Source organism: Mauremys mutica, chromosome 10 (genome assembly GCF_020497125.1).
Source record: "Mauremys mutica isolate MM-2020 ecotype Southern chromosome 10, ASM2049712v1, whole genome shotgun sequence".
NCBI lineage: Eukaryota > Metazoa > Chordata > Testudines > Geoemydidae > Mauremys > Mauremys mutica.
In genome coordinates, this window is record NC_059081.1 from 72,009,804 (window position 1) to 72,023,884 (window position 14,081).

At 43.7% G+C, this 14,081-nt stretch overlaps 1 protein-coding gene across 3 annotated transcripts in view; it reads right to left on the minus strand.

The window, feature by feature from the left end:
- The window catches only part of TRAF3IP1 (TRAF3 interacting protein 1), a 96,399-nt gene that overhangs the window by 49,324 nt on the left and 32,994 nt on the right, over nt 1-14,081 (minus strand). For all 3 annotated transcript variants that reach the window (XM_045033010.1, XM_045033012.1, XM_045033013.1), the window contains 2 exons: nt 11,659-11,760; nt 3,475-3,495 (listed from right to left, as the gene is read on the minus strand). In XM_045033010.1, the coding sequence (XP_044888945.1) occupies nt 3,475-3,495; nt 11,659-11,760 (123 nt within the window). The remainder of the gene's footprint in view (nt 1-3,474; nt 3,496-11,658; nt 11,761-14,081) is intronic.

Genomic DNA, 14,081 nt, shown 5'->3' on the forward strand with positions numbered 1-14,081 from the left:
AAAAAGCTTACAGATGGAGCACCTTTCTCTAATGTGCCCTTCCCCCAGACATCATAAATGTCAAGTGTGGGGGACGTTACTGGGGATAGCTACCCTACACTAAGGACAAACTTTAAACCCTGGTGAGGGCATTCCACTGGGAGAAACTACCTAATTACTTACTACTACCACTACTAACTATTATGACTAACAGGTACTACTAACCAACTATAACTATATTCCAAAGAAACAGAGAAAAAAATGAAGACAAGTCTGAGGTTAAAAAAAAAAAACTCACCGAATACTCAGACTCTTGCTGTAGGAAATGAGAAGGAATGAGGGGGGTGAGGGCAGTGCTGCCCTTATATAGCCACGGAAGGGGCTAAGGGAGAAGGGTGCAAAGCTCTATCCCTACAGGTAGTGCTAGACAAAATTCTCCAGCTTTGATGTGCTGGGTATGCTCACACAGTTGCAACCACATGGAGAACAAGAAGGATTTCACTCTCTTCTCCAGTTCTTCAAAAGTGACATGGCAACTTTTCCCTCTTATTTTCATATTTGTTCATTATACAAGGTATATATGAGAGAGGACATGAAGTTCATAAAAAAGATCATGTTCCATACATTAGGACTTTTAAAATCTATTGCAATTATAAGCTTTTATTTCATTCCATTAAATATTTACATTTGCTGTTTCCCCCCAACAGTGTTTCCAATTCTTGTTTAGTTATATTCACATTATTATGATCTCAGTACAGTTGATGCCACTTATTATAAAGATTATTCTAATAAAATATAACTAATTCCCCCCCACTTCCCTGAATGGAATACAAAACTAGTCTGGTCAAAGGGAATCTCAATATTTCCTCATGCTAAACCTATGAAGATTGTCTTCTGAATCTCTCTTTTCAAGCTGAGTTTAAATAGACATAAGAACATAAGAGCGGCCATCCTGGGTCAGACCAATGGTTCATCTAGCCCAGGATCCTGTCTTCCAACAGTAGCCAATGCCCCAGAGGGAATGAACAGAACAGGTAATCATCAAGTGATCTATCTTCTGTCACTCATTCTCAGCTTCTGGCAAACAGAGGCTAGAGACACCATCCCTGCCCATCCTGGCTAATAACCATTGATGGACCTATCCTCCAAGAATGTATCTAGTTCTTTTTCTATTCTCTCTGACCAATGTGACACTTTTGTTTTGAATATTTGCTAACTGTGCAGGTTAGCAGGATATAACCAGTTCCTCAGGCTTTGCAACAGTATTTCTGTGGATACTTTTTATAAGTAAACATAAAAATTAGAAAAAACAGTATTAGAGGCAGAAAGCATTCAATACTCTGACAACCAATCTTAAAAATTTGTACAGATATTTAATGACTTTTCCTATTTAGTACTGATTTGTTCTGATAGTGCTTTAAGAGGAGACTAACCCTCTATAAGAAGTTTGTATTCTGCCCCCATAAACTTTAGTCGTTATCGCTGAAAAATAGCCCCACCCCAGTAAGTCAGGCTCTGAGTCATCAAGGTATTTATGCATATGCCTAACTTTGAGCATGTGTACCACCACTGCAGTCAATGGGACTACTCACATGTTTAAGTACTTTGCTGACTGGGATCTCATTTGTTCAGTTTTCCTAACCTGTTTATTTTTACCCTGAGCCCTGAACAATTAATTTATTACCAGTAAAACATCCCCTTCCTTTTTAATTGACAAATGAGATAGTAAGGATTTTTTAAAGTTAATTTTAACTTAATGCAGCACCCAGGCATTTTGAATAAATCATCTACTGACTCTATACATAATTTACTTCATTAGAGTAAAAGAATAGGCATGAACACATTTAATGTACAAAAATGCTACTTTAACATTAAAGTTGATGGTACAAACTAATGAGTAAGGAAATTAGGAGTTAACAAGCCATATTGCCCTTAAGCAAGGGAGGACAGATAGCCTAGATATTAACTCACTGAACTGAGAATCAGAAAACCTGGTTCTTATTGCTGACTCTGTTTCCTCATATATAAAACAGGCATAATATTTCTCTACCCCACACGAATGATGTAAGCCACTCATACTTTGGTGAAGAACACCACAGATTGCTTATAAAAGTAGAAGTAATTTCTTAGTAAAGCACATGACAGTATCCATTAAGATCCACTGATTGAGAGACTGCACATATGCACAATACTAAGTCACTTAGAGACTACAGGGATGGAGCTTTAGAGAAGATTTAGACTAAATGAGGCTGAGTTAAGGACTATTTGGCAGCCTTAACTCAGAGTGCTTTGTTACGATTAGTGTGAAGGTCAGACCTTTTTCTTTTTAATGTGTTCTATTTGGTTTATTAATGGCACAGTTTTACTATTCACACTGTAAAGTCATCACTTGGCATCATGGTTTTCTTCTAACTTTGGGAGAAGTGTGTGCGCATGGTCTTTCCTGGCCTCCATCCACACCAAACTCCCATTAAAAGGTTCCCTGCAAGACTTTAAAATTAAGTGAGAAGTGCGGGCTGCTAACTGAATTTAGCCTTTAAAACAAAATCAGCTGTACTCAAGTTAGCAACGGAGGGGAATCAGATATCTCAAAATGCATCCCTCCTTGATATAACAGCTACCAATAAACTCTGCTGGAATACAGAGTTGGCCTAAAAGTAGCCAGGAAAATGGCATGGCTGTTATATGGAGCAATTACAGAGTCTTTAAAATATTATTTAACCTTGAGATGAAAACCATACTACATATAAAACTTCACTTTAGTGAACTCTTCTGGGTTCCTAAGTGCAACAGGGGAAACGGTAGCTGCAACATCACAGCATAACAGACTGTGGAACATCACAGCAAAATACCAATGACTTTAAAGAGTTGGTATATTTCATTTTTCTAAAAGGCATATTTATAATCAGTTAGTAGCAGAATTATCCATCCCATGCTATTTGGGGAAGTAAATTTGCAGATCACCTTTAACATAAATTGAAGCCATAAACACATAATAGAGGAGGGGAAGAGACCAATGTTTTTCTAAACTTGTACTGACATTAGGAAAGTGGAAGATGGAAGTGCCATTGAAGTAGATGGTGAAATAACTACCTACAGTATTTTGCAAGGCAAGTTCCATGCAGTGTCTGCTTAGTCTCAAAATAAAATGTAGAAAGCAGTTATAATTAAAACAAAAACAAACAAAGAAACAAAAAAAACCACATATAGGAACACCACTTAAGCCTAAATACAGACCAACACCCAAGGTAGCTTTTTATTATTTTTTACTTAGAACTACTTGAATGAAAATGTATTAAGAAGTGAAAACAGAAGTCATTTACGTTTAATTTTTGTTTATAAATTAAACGTTCTTTAATGTATATTGATGTAAGTGTGAAAAATACACTATTAAAACTAAAAAAAATATTTAATACTACTACGACAAATTTAATTTTAACTGTGGATAGGTATTTTGTGAGTGCTATTTATATTTCAATGTAATCCTTACTATACCTGCATCACTGGCAGATTCTCCTGAAAAAATAAAACACATTTATCAGTCTTCAGATAGGAGATTCAATATCTTGCTAAAGAAAATAATGCTAAAGTTAGACATCTAGTACTACAACAGAACTACAGAAAACTACTACCCAAAAGGGATTGAATCATTACCATGAAGAGCAAATAATTTAGTGGAGTACTCCAGGTATAGAATCAGTCTGTTCTGTGATGCTGTAGTTATTATGCAGAACACAGATTAGTGTATGAAAGAAACTCCTGAAGCTTTCAGCTGACCAGACCATAGGGAGCGGTCTCACTTCAATGTGAATTTAGCATAATCTACAATTACACTAAGGGTATGCCTACGCTATGGGATTATTCCAATTTTACAGAAATCGATTTTTGGAAACAGATTGTATAAAGTCGAGTGCACGCGGCCACATTAAGCACATTAATTCGGCGGTGTGCATCCATATACCGAGGCTAACGTCGACTTCCGGAGCGTTGCACTGCGGGTAGCTATCCCATAGTTCCTGCAGTCTCCCTCGCCCATTGGAATTCTGGGTTGAGATCTCAATGCCTGATGGGGCCAAAAATGTGTCACGGGTGGTTATGGGTAAATGTTGGCAGTCAATCCTCCCTCTGTGAAAGCAACGGCAGACAACCATTTTGCGCCCTTTTCCCTGGATAACCCGAGCAGACGCCATAGCACGGCAACCCTGGAGCCTGTTCAGCCTTTTTTCACTGACACTGTATGTCTCCTGGATGCTGCTGACAGACGCGGTACTGCAGTGCTACATAGCAGCATCCCCTTGCCTTTGCAAGTTAGCAAAGACGGTTACCAGCCACACTGTACTGTCTGCTGCTTTGCCAGTTGACAAAGACGGTTACCAGTCATACTGTACCGTCTGCTGCTGTCATGGTGCTCCTGACCGGCCTCGGTGAGGTTGGTTGGGGGTGCCTGGACAAAAATGGGAATGATTCCCTAGGTCATTCTCTTCTTTAAGTTTTGTCTAACAGAGAGTCAGTCCTGCCTAGAATATCAGGCAAGCCTACTAAAGAACCAGAGAGGCAAACGGCCCCAGAGCCCCAGACATCCCACAGAAATGATGAGCTGCATGCCATTCTAGGGGGTGCTCCTGCAACAACCCCACCCCTCCTGGGCTACCATGGCAGTTATACCCCCATTTGTGTGATGAAGTAATAAAGAATGCATGAATAAGAAACAACATTGACTTTATTGCCTCTGAAAGCAGAGATCAAAGGGGGGAGGGCAGTTGGCTTACAGCGAAGTAGAGTGAACCATCATTCTGCACTTACTAAGCCTATAGCTGAAAATGGGAATCTGTGACAAGCACTAGGATAGACGCACAGGCAGGACTGAATCTCCATTTGTGTGTGGGCCTTTGGTTGACACTGGTAAAATACAAAATGTCCCAGGATATGTATGTTGGGGGACAGTTCTAAACGGCAGCTTAATTTTTTTATTTGCAGCAAAATGTAGAGGTCTAAGTATCTGATTGTGAGCCCTGGTAGCAAGGGGTAGGTGTGACCGCACGGTGCTGCTGACTGGGAGAGCAGCCTGAGGCAGAAGCCTCCAGCTGGCATGATATTCCAGGCAGGACTGAATCTCCATTAGACAAAACTTAAAGAAGAGAATGACCTGGGGAGTCATTCCCATTTTTGCCCAGGCGCCCCCGGCCGACTTCACTGAGGCCAGCCAGGAGCACCCACGGGACAACGATGACGGATACCAGTCCTACTGGGGGGGGGGGAGGGGGCTGACAACATATACCCTGAACCACCTGCGACAATGTTTTTGACCCTTCAGGCTTTGGGAACTCAGCCCAGAATTCAAATGGTTTTCGTAGAGTGCGGAAACTGTGGGATAACTACAGTCGTCAGTTGCCCCTCCCTCTGTGAGCGTCCATTTGATTCTTTGGATTTCTGGTACGCTTGTCTCAGCTTCTTAAGTTTCACGCAGCACTGAGTTGAGTCCCTGTTGTGGCCTCTGTCCATCACGGCCTTGGAGATTTTTTCAAAATGTTTTGGCATTTTGTCTTTTGGAACAGAGTTCTGATAGAACAGATTCATCTCCCCATACAGAGATTAGATCCAGTATCTCCCGTACAGTCCATGCTGGAGCTCTTTTTTGATTCTGGGACTGCATGGTCACCTGTGCTGATCAGCGCTCCACGCTGGACACACAGGAAATAAAATTCAAAAGTTTGTGGGGCTTTACCTGGCCAGTGCATCTGAGTTCAGATTGCTGTCCAGAGCGGTCACAATGGTGCACTGTGGGATAGCTCCCGGAGGCCAATACCGTTGAATTGCGGCAACACTAACCCTAATTCGAAATGGCAATGTTGATTTCAGCACTACTTCCCTCTTCGGGGAGGAGTACAGAATTCCATTTTAAGAGCCCTTTATATCAAAGTAAAGGGCTTCGTTGTGTGGACGGGTGCAGGGTTAATTCGATTTAACGCTGCTAAATTTGAGATAAACTCGTAGCGTAGACCAAGCCTAACAAATGAAAGGTCTAGAGAAAAACTCAGAGATTAGAATATTTAGAAGCAGTCACCTCAAACACCCTATAAACCCTTTAAAGCACTAGGTATGTTATAAGGAAAGTTATGTTCAATTCTTATAAACTGTTGCCACAAATATGAATGCCTGCAAAGACACTGTGTGGGAATCTGAAGGGGGCCTAACACAGTCAGACAGACAGCTGCCTTGAATTCCACTGTGATTACCTGGGTGCAATAGATTAATGCTCTCTGAATAACTCCTAAAATAAACTGAAAAGGTACTGAATACCCCCATGTGACCAGACATCTAAGCCTACCTATTGCTAATTAGCAAAATTTAAGATACTAACCATTGCCAGCAAAGGGATGGAAATCATTTAACCTTAAAACCCTTTAGAACAAGAGAAATTTCTCTCAGTACAGCTCAAGTAAGATTTCCTATTAGATACTGGCTAAGTAGGTGGCCCTAGTGGAGAACTTCCTGTGATTGGACAGCTGCAGAGCACTGCTCTTCCTCTTCATTCAGCCATGTAGCAGCCACGACTAAGGTGCAGGGAGCTGATCACACGATGGAAAGTGCAGCCATGGTCCTGAGGAAGCAGATCGGGACTGAGAGGAAGTGATATGGGAAGCTCAAGTGGCAGAACAAGGAGGTCTGAGAACCAGCACTGTCTCTGCCATGCTGGAGCAATGAGTCTGAGCTTGGCCTGATCCACCTTGAATTTGAGGATGACCTGTAGGATGACCAAAATAGGGGAGGAAAGTATAAAGAGCCGACTGCCAGCTGCAGTGGAAGGCATCAGAGAGGGAGCCCGCCCTGGGAGCAGAATAGGCAACACTTTCTGTTTCCCCTCATTGCAAACAGGTGACACCCCTGTGATCATCATGTTGCGAAGATGACCTGGAGAACACTCTCTTCCAGGGATCAGTTGTGGCTCGGGAAAAAAAACCTACTGAGATGGCCCTCAAGACAATTTTTCACGACAACTAGACTGCTGCTCTAGTGATGTCTTCCTTGATACAAAACTGCTACATATTGATCGCCTCCAGATAGAGTAAACTGGAATGCTCCCGCCCTGGCTTATTCACATAGCACACCATGGTGGTATGGTCTGTGAGTGTGTGAACCACCGAATGTCTGATGCAGTTCTGGAAGGCACAACATGCATTGTGGAAAGCCCGAAGTTCCAGCACATTGATATGGAGGAAGGCTTCCCCTTCTGACCACAGGCCCTACACACCCTCAATGAGTCCTGATGCACACCCCAACCCACAAGGGAAGTGTCCATAACCACTGATTTGGTCAGAGGGCCTAGCAAAGGGGAGTCCTAGCACACATTGCGTGGGGAATCATAGAATCTCAGGGTTGGAAGGGACCTCAGGAGGTCATCTAGTCCAACCCCCTACTCAAAGCAGGACCAAACCCAACTAAGTCATCCCAGCCAGGGCTTTGTCAAGCCTGACCTTAAAAACCTCTAAGGAAGGAGATTCCACTACTTCCCTAGGTAACCCATTCCAGTTCTTCACCACCCTACTAGTGAAAAAGTTTTTCCTAATATCCAACCTAAACCTCCCCCTCTGCAACTTGAGACCATTACTCCTTGTTCTGTCATCTTCTACCACTGAGAACAGTCTAGATCCATCCTCTTTGGAACCCCCTTTCAGGTAGTTGAAAGCAGCTATCAAATCCCCCCTCATTCTTCTCTTCTGCAGACTAAACAATCCCAGTTCCCTCAGCCTCTCCTCATAAGTCATGTGCTCCAGCCCCCTAATCATTTTTGTTGCCCTCCGCTGGACTCTCTCCAATTTATCCACATCCTTCTTGTAGTGTGGGGCCCAAAACTGGACACAGTACTCCAAATGAGGCCTCACCAGTGCTGAGTAGAGGGGAATGATCACATCCCTCGATCTGCTGGAAATGCCCCTACTTATACAACCCAAAATGCCATTAGCCTTCTTGGCAACAAGGGCACACTGTTGACTCATATTCAGCTTTTCGTCCACAGTAACCCCTAGGTCCTTTTCTGCAGAACTGCTGCCCAGCCATTCGGTCCCTAGTGAAGGGAATCTAGGACTGATGGAGGGAGGTGAACCAATCTGTCCAGAGGATGCAAGGCAGGGCAGTAAACTGTCCTGAACCGTATCTGAAAGGGGCAGAAGGTGCAACCTGGCAAACTGGACCACCTGTGTGCAGGCAGACATGTGGCCCAACAAGCTCAGGCACACACAAACTGTTGTGGATGGCTGGGATTGCAGACTGAGGCAGAGATGTTGAATTGCCTGGAAGAGGTTGGTCAGCAGGAATGCTCTCAACCTCATGGAGTCTAACAGGGCCACAATAAACTCAACTTTTTGAGTGGGAGCGAAGATTGACTTTGTGGTGTTTAAAACGAGTCCCAGACAGTCAAGCAAATGCAACATGATGTTGACATGGGCGAGAACATCCTCTCTGGAGCCACCCTGGAACCAGTTGTTGAGCTACAGGAAAATATGGATTCCTTTCCTCCTGACATATTCCATGACCACCGTCATACATTTGGTGAAGACTTAGGGAGAACTGTATATTGAAAGTGGCATTCTACTGCTATGAAACACAGAAACTTCCTGTGGCTCAGCAGAATGCCCAAATGAAAATCTCCATTCTGAAAGTCCAGAGCTGCAAACTAGTCATTCTGAGACTAGTGCAGGAAGGATGGCCAACAGAGCGACCATGTGGAATCTCAGGTATTTGATGAATTTGCTCAGGCTGCAAAGGTCAAGACTAGGTTTCATCCCACCCTTGGATTTCGGTATCAGAAAGTACTGGGAGTAAAAACTGTGGCCCCACTGTTTTGGCAGAACTTCCTCCACCACTCCCAACTTCAACAGAGAGCTGACCTGCTTGATGAGCAGTTTCTCGCAGAAAGTGTTCCTGAATAGGGACGGAGAATGGGGGTGGGAATACGGTGTGGAGAGAAATTGGTGTGCAAAGTCTGATCTGATAGCTTTTGGAGGTAATAGATTCCCAAGCATTGTAAAAGCGGACTAACCTGTCCCCAAAGGGACAGGGGGATGGAGGAACGACTGGACCAGTGCACTTAGCCTGCACCGAGGGAGGGCGTAAGGACTGTCTGAAGCCTGAGCCCAATTGCTTTTTCTGGTGGGATCTCTCTCTCTTTCTAGGCCAGTCCCATTGTTCCAGGGGGAAAGGCTGCACAAAGGAATGCTGCGGGCGATATTGCTGCTGCTGCTGCACCACCCATTAGGGCATCTTTGTGCGGACAGCATGAACACTCCCAAGGACCACAAAGTAGCCCTGGAATCCTTGAATGAGTGCAAAGTGTCATCTGTCCAGTCCAAAAACAAGACTGAGCTGTCAAAGGGCTAGTCCTTTATGGCTTGCTGGATATCTAGAGTAATCCCAGAGTTTTGCAACCAGGAAGCCCTCCTCATGGATACCATTAAGGCCATGGCCCTGACCCCAGCAACTGCAACATCAATGGCGGATTGCAGGGATGTTGTGGCAGCCAAAACAGCTCTCTGCAGCAAATGCCCAGAACTCCCCACCTGAGGCCTCAAGCAACTGCTCCTCAAATTTAGCCGTGGCTGATCAATTAAGGAAATCCTACATGGCCAGTAAAGTTTGTTGACATCTCTGGGGATGATGAGGTATGGATCTTCCTATCCAGAAGATCCAATCACTTGGAATCTCTATCCTTGGGGGTAGACTTGAACCTACTCTGCTGGGCCTTGTTAATTACCACTGTTGCTACCATGGAGTCTGGGGCCAAATGGGAACAGAACGCCTCAAAACACTACATGAGAACAAAGTATCGCTTTTCCATGCATTTCACCACTGGCAGTACCGAGGCTGATGTACTCCATAGGGCTCTAGACAGCTCAAGGAATGCATCATTGATCAGCAGGGCCACACTCCCAGGGATGACAGGCTGTAAAATGTCCACTGGTTTATGCATGTTCTCTTGGACGAACTCTGACTGGATGCCCAGAGATATGGCTATGCTGCATAAAAGGTCCTAGAGTGAAATCCCTGCAAGCTGCATGGACACTTTTCAAGGACATCATAATAGAGGCCCAACTTAAATGTATACCCCAACTTAAAAAACAGTAAAAGAACTAAAAAAGAACAGCCATGTAAAAGAAGCAGTGAGAGATAAAAAGGCATCTTTTAAGAAGTGGAAGTCAAATCCTAGTGCGCTAAATAGAAAGGAGCATAAACACTGCCAAATAAAGTGTAAAAATGTAATAAGAAGAGCCAAAAAGGAGTTTGAAGAACAGCTAGCCAAAAACTCAAAATGTAATAACAAAATGTTTTTTAAGTACATCAGAAGCAGGAAGCCTGCTAAACAACCAGTGGGGCCCCTGGATGATCGAGATACAAAAGGAGCACTTAAAGACAATAAAGTCATTGCGGAGAAACTAAATGAATTCTTTGCTTCAGTCTTCATGGCTGAGGATGTTAGGGAGATTCCCAAACCTGAGCCAGCTTTTATAGGTGACAAATCTGAGAAATTGTCACAGATTGAGGTGTCACTAGAGGAGGTTTTGGAATTAATTGATAAACTCAACATTAACAAGTCACCGGGACCAGATGGCATTCACCCAAGAGTTCAAAGACATATATGAAGTTCCGGAACGATTAACTATGGTTTGTAACCTGTCCTTTAAATTAGCTTCTGTACCCAATGACTGGAGGATAGCTAATGTAACACCAATATTTAAAAAGGGCTCTAGTGGTGATCCCGGCAATTACAGATCAGTAAGTCTAATGTCAGTACCGGGCAAATTAGTTGAAACAATCATATAGAATAAAATTGTCAGACACATAGAAGAACATAAATTGTTGGGCAAAAATCAATATGGTTTCTGTAAAGGGAAATTGTGTCTTACTAATCTATTAGAGTTCTTTGAAGGGGTCAACAAATGCAGGCTAAAAGCTGGACCTGTTTTTTTCTCCAGAACTGTTTTTCTGCAACAGTCTACAGATACGCGGGGGAAACCCAACCACTTGAACAAATGGGGACATCCTGCAATCACTCAATTCTTGGATGGGAACGGTCATCAAGGTGGGGGTGCAGCTGCCCTGTGTCTCCTTGGAAATAAGGGAGCATGCCGATTGCTTCTTTTGACAGTTCTGCCTGCATTAGAGTGCAAGCGCAACAACAATGTAGTCTGTTACCAAGCTTCTCTCTCCCTTTCAGCATTGTTTGTATCCCCTTCACAGCATGCCAGCAACAGAGCACAGTTTGTGGGGAGAAAAACAATAGTTGGTTGCTCACCATAGGAAGGACACACACAAAAAACAGATCACAAAATAAAGCTTTAGGATATCTAACAAGGGTCTCAAATCTATTATCGCATTATTCATGAATACAACTTGATAATAGTTGTGGAGTGGCTCATCTCTACCACTCATTAGCATACCACCTACTATCTTCAAGTTTGGACTTGAAAGGCATTGTGCTTCAGTAGGGAGTAAAGACCTTACTAGGAAAGGTGATTTCTGAACTATGAAGTTCACTAGTAGTTACACAGTGAGATTAAATTATAGGGGAGCATCTGAATTAAGCGCACACAAAAAATCACAGCTTAACTTCTTAGATGTACTCAGGAGCATAGATCCAAATAAGGAATTCTGAGGTACTGAACAAGATTTTATTCTTCTCACCTTGGTGTTTTATTGCAGGTCTGGGTTCAGCTTTTGCATGTAATATGGTAGCTGCTTTTTCATCTGAAACGCTATCTCCAGGACTATTTGTTTCCAGTACACCTAGCATAAAAGAATTTACAAGAGAAAGAAATTAATGATAATAAAAGTTTAGAATAAATTGCTGTGCTAAATATTTAGTCCATTTAACTACCTGTTTAAGGATTACTCTGGTTTAAAGAAGTATCTTGAGTGCAAATAAGCAAAGTTACAAATTTACAATGGCTTTTCACATAATTAGTGAAGTACAAACAAACAAAAAAATCACCACAGCAAGTTTTTCGTCCCAAGAAGCAAAAGACTGAACTATATAAGTTACAAACACAAGAAAGTTTATTCTATTCAGGAGCAGTTTACAAATATATAGTATCATTTACTAGCAGGGTAAGTAGTTAAATGATACTGTATTTACCTAGTAAAACCTAAGCAGTTACTAAAGTATGCTTTCTGGATTATATGGCAAAGAACTGACTGAGTTAGTTCCAATAACTTGCCATTAAATGGTATTCAATCATAAAATTGTGAAGTGTTATCCAGTAACTACTACCAAAATATGCAATATGTGCACTGTACAATTTGAAATTAATCACAACAAAATGCGTAATCCGTGATTATTGTCCAACTTTCTAATGCTACATAGAAGTACAATTATTTTTGGTACAGTCCATGCTAAAAACGATGGAAGAAAATTTCATATGCCCACTATCTTAAACTAATTTCCCAGATGTATGTATAATGAAAGGACACTTAACAAATGCAAGATTATTCATATCGGAAAGAATAATATCAACTACTCATGCATATTGCTGGGTGCTAAATTAACTGCAACCACTCTGAAAAATGATGTAGGGCATCACTGTGGCTAGCTTAATGAAAACCTCTGCACACTGAGCATCTGTTGTAGGAGCAGCAGCGATCTCTATGCTCTGTACAGCTATGCTATGTATAACCTGTATGCTCAAAAGGTCTGTTATACTCCCCCCTTCCCCCCGAATACCTGTGAAGTGGCTTTCCCCCTCGCTCCTGGAAAGCTTGTGGGATAAAGGGGCTGGTTGAACAACTGGAAGATCAGAAGAGCTCCCAGGTACACAAAGTGTCTGGGACTCTAATTAGGCAGCACTCACACCCCAGTGCATGGACACTGCACGGACACTGCCCGAGGTGGAGTGTGAACAACCAGATGCGGCCAAGTCATCTCCAGTCGCAGGCCATGAGGAGCAGGTCCTTAAAAGGGGAAAGGGCCATGTGCTCAGAAGTGCACTCACAAGCTTGTACCTCCCATAAAGGCCCTTCGCCTGGACCGCCTGGCCAGTGGTTTGCTGCGTTGCATTCCATGGTGCCTCGACACCATCCATCGCTGCGCTGTGGGGCACTTACCTTAAAGAATCCTGACATCTCCAGTGCCGTGCCTGTCCTGAGAGCGTGAGTATGCGAGTGTGAGTGTGACCCTTCCGTCCTTTCTTTTGAGCTTAGCTATCAGTATAATAAACATGCTGCTTTCTGCCAAACTCTGGTGGGTCATTAGTCCTCCCTAAGCTTACCAGCCAGCCCAATTTTGGGTAACATTAACGGGGGAGAATGTGGGCAGCTTAGTGGAGGATTTGACCCAAGAGTAGGAGTCCCCTGGTGCCCCCCGGTGCTCTCTTGGGTGGGTCCAGCTCGAGCCTGCGTGAAAAAGTGGTAGACTAGCAACCCACTGCAGGGAGAAAAGGACACCACTGTTGAGTGCTGGTGTAGGGCAAGGGAGAGAACTAGGTGTAAATCCCCTGGCACCCCCTAATAGCTTCTTGAGTGGGTCCAGCTCAACCCTGTGTAAAAAGTGGTGGGGTAGCAACCCACTGCAGGGAGAAAAGGACGCTGCTGCTAAGTATGCCACTGTGAGGCAAGGGAAAGAAAAAGGCAAAGCAGCCTGAGCGAGAAGACACCCACCCTGGGGGAGCGGCACCATCTCCCGGGGTGTTGTTAGAAGGGCTCCAAAAGAAACGGGCAGACCCCTGGATGCCAGGGGCAGTTCCACCTGGGAGTACAATTCATGAGCTGGAGAAGGAATGGGATATATGAAAGACGCAGGTTCTGACTGCGAAAGTAGAGAATGCAGCTCTGAGCCAGGCAGTTATCTGCCTGACGGATCTGGTCCTGAAAGGGTCCACCCAGGAGAACAGAGTCCAGGGGGCTTATTCAGCCCAGGTCGCCACCATTGGGGTGAAAGCCCAGAGGGGTGCGGGACCATATGATGATTGGGACAGGGATATCTGGTATGATCCAGATCCCCCAGATAGCCAGATCCCAGACACTGTTGGGGCGGTCCAAAGGGTGGTCCAAAACTATGGGCCTGCGCCCACAGGGGGCAGGGCAGCTCCAAGTACCAGACACACTATGGCAGA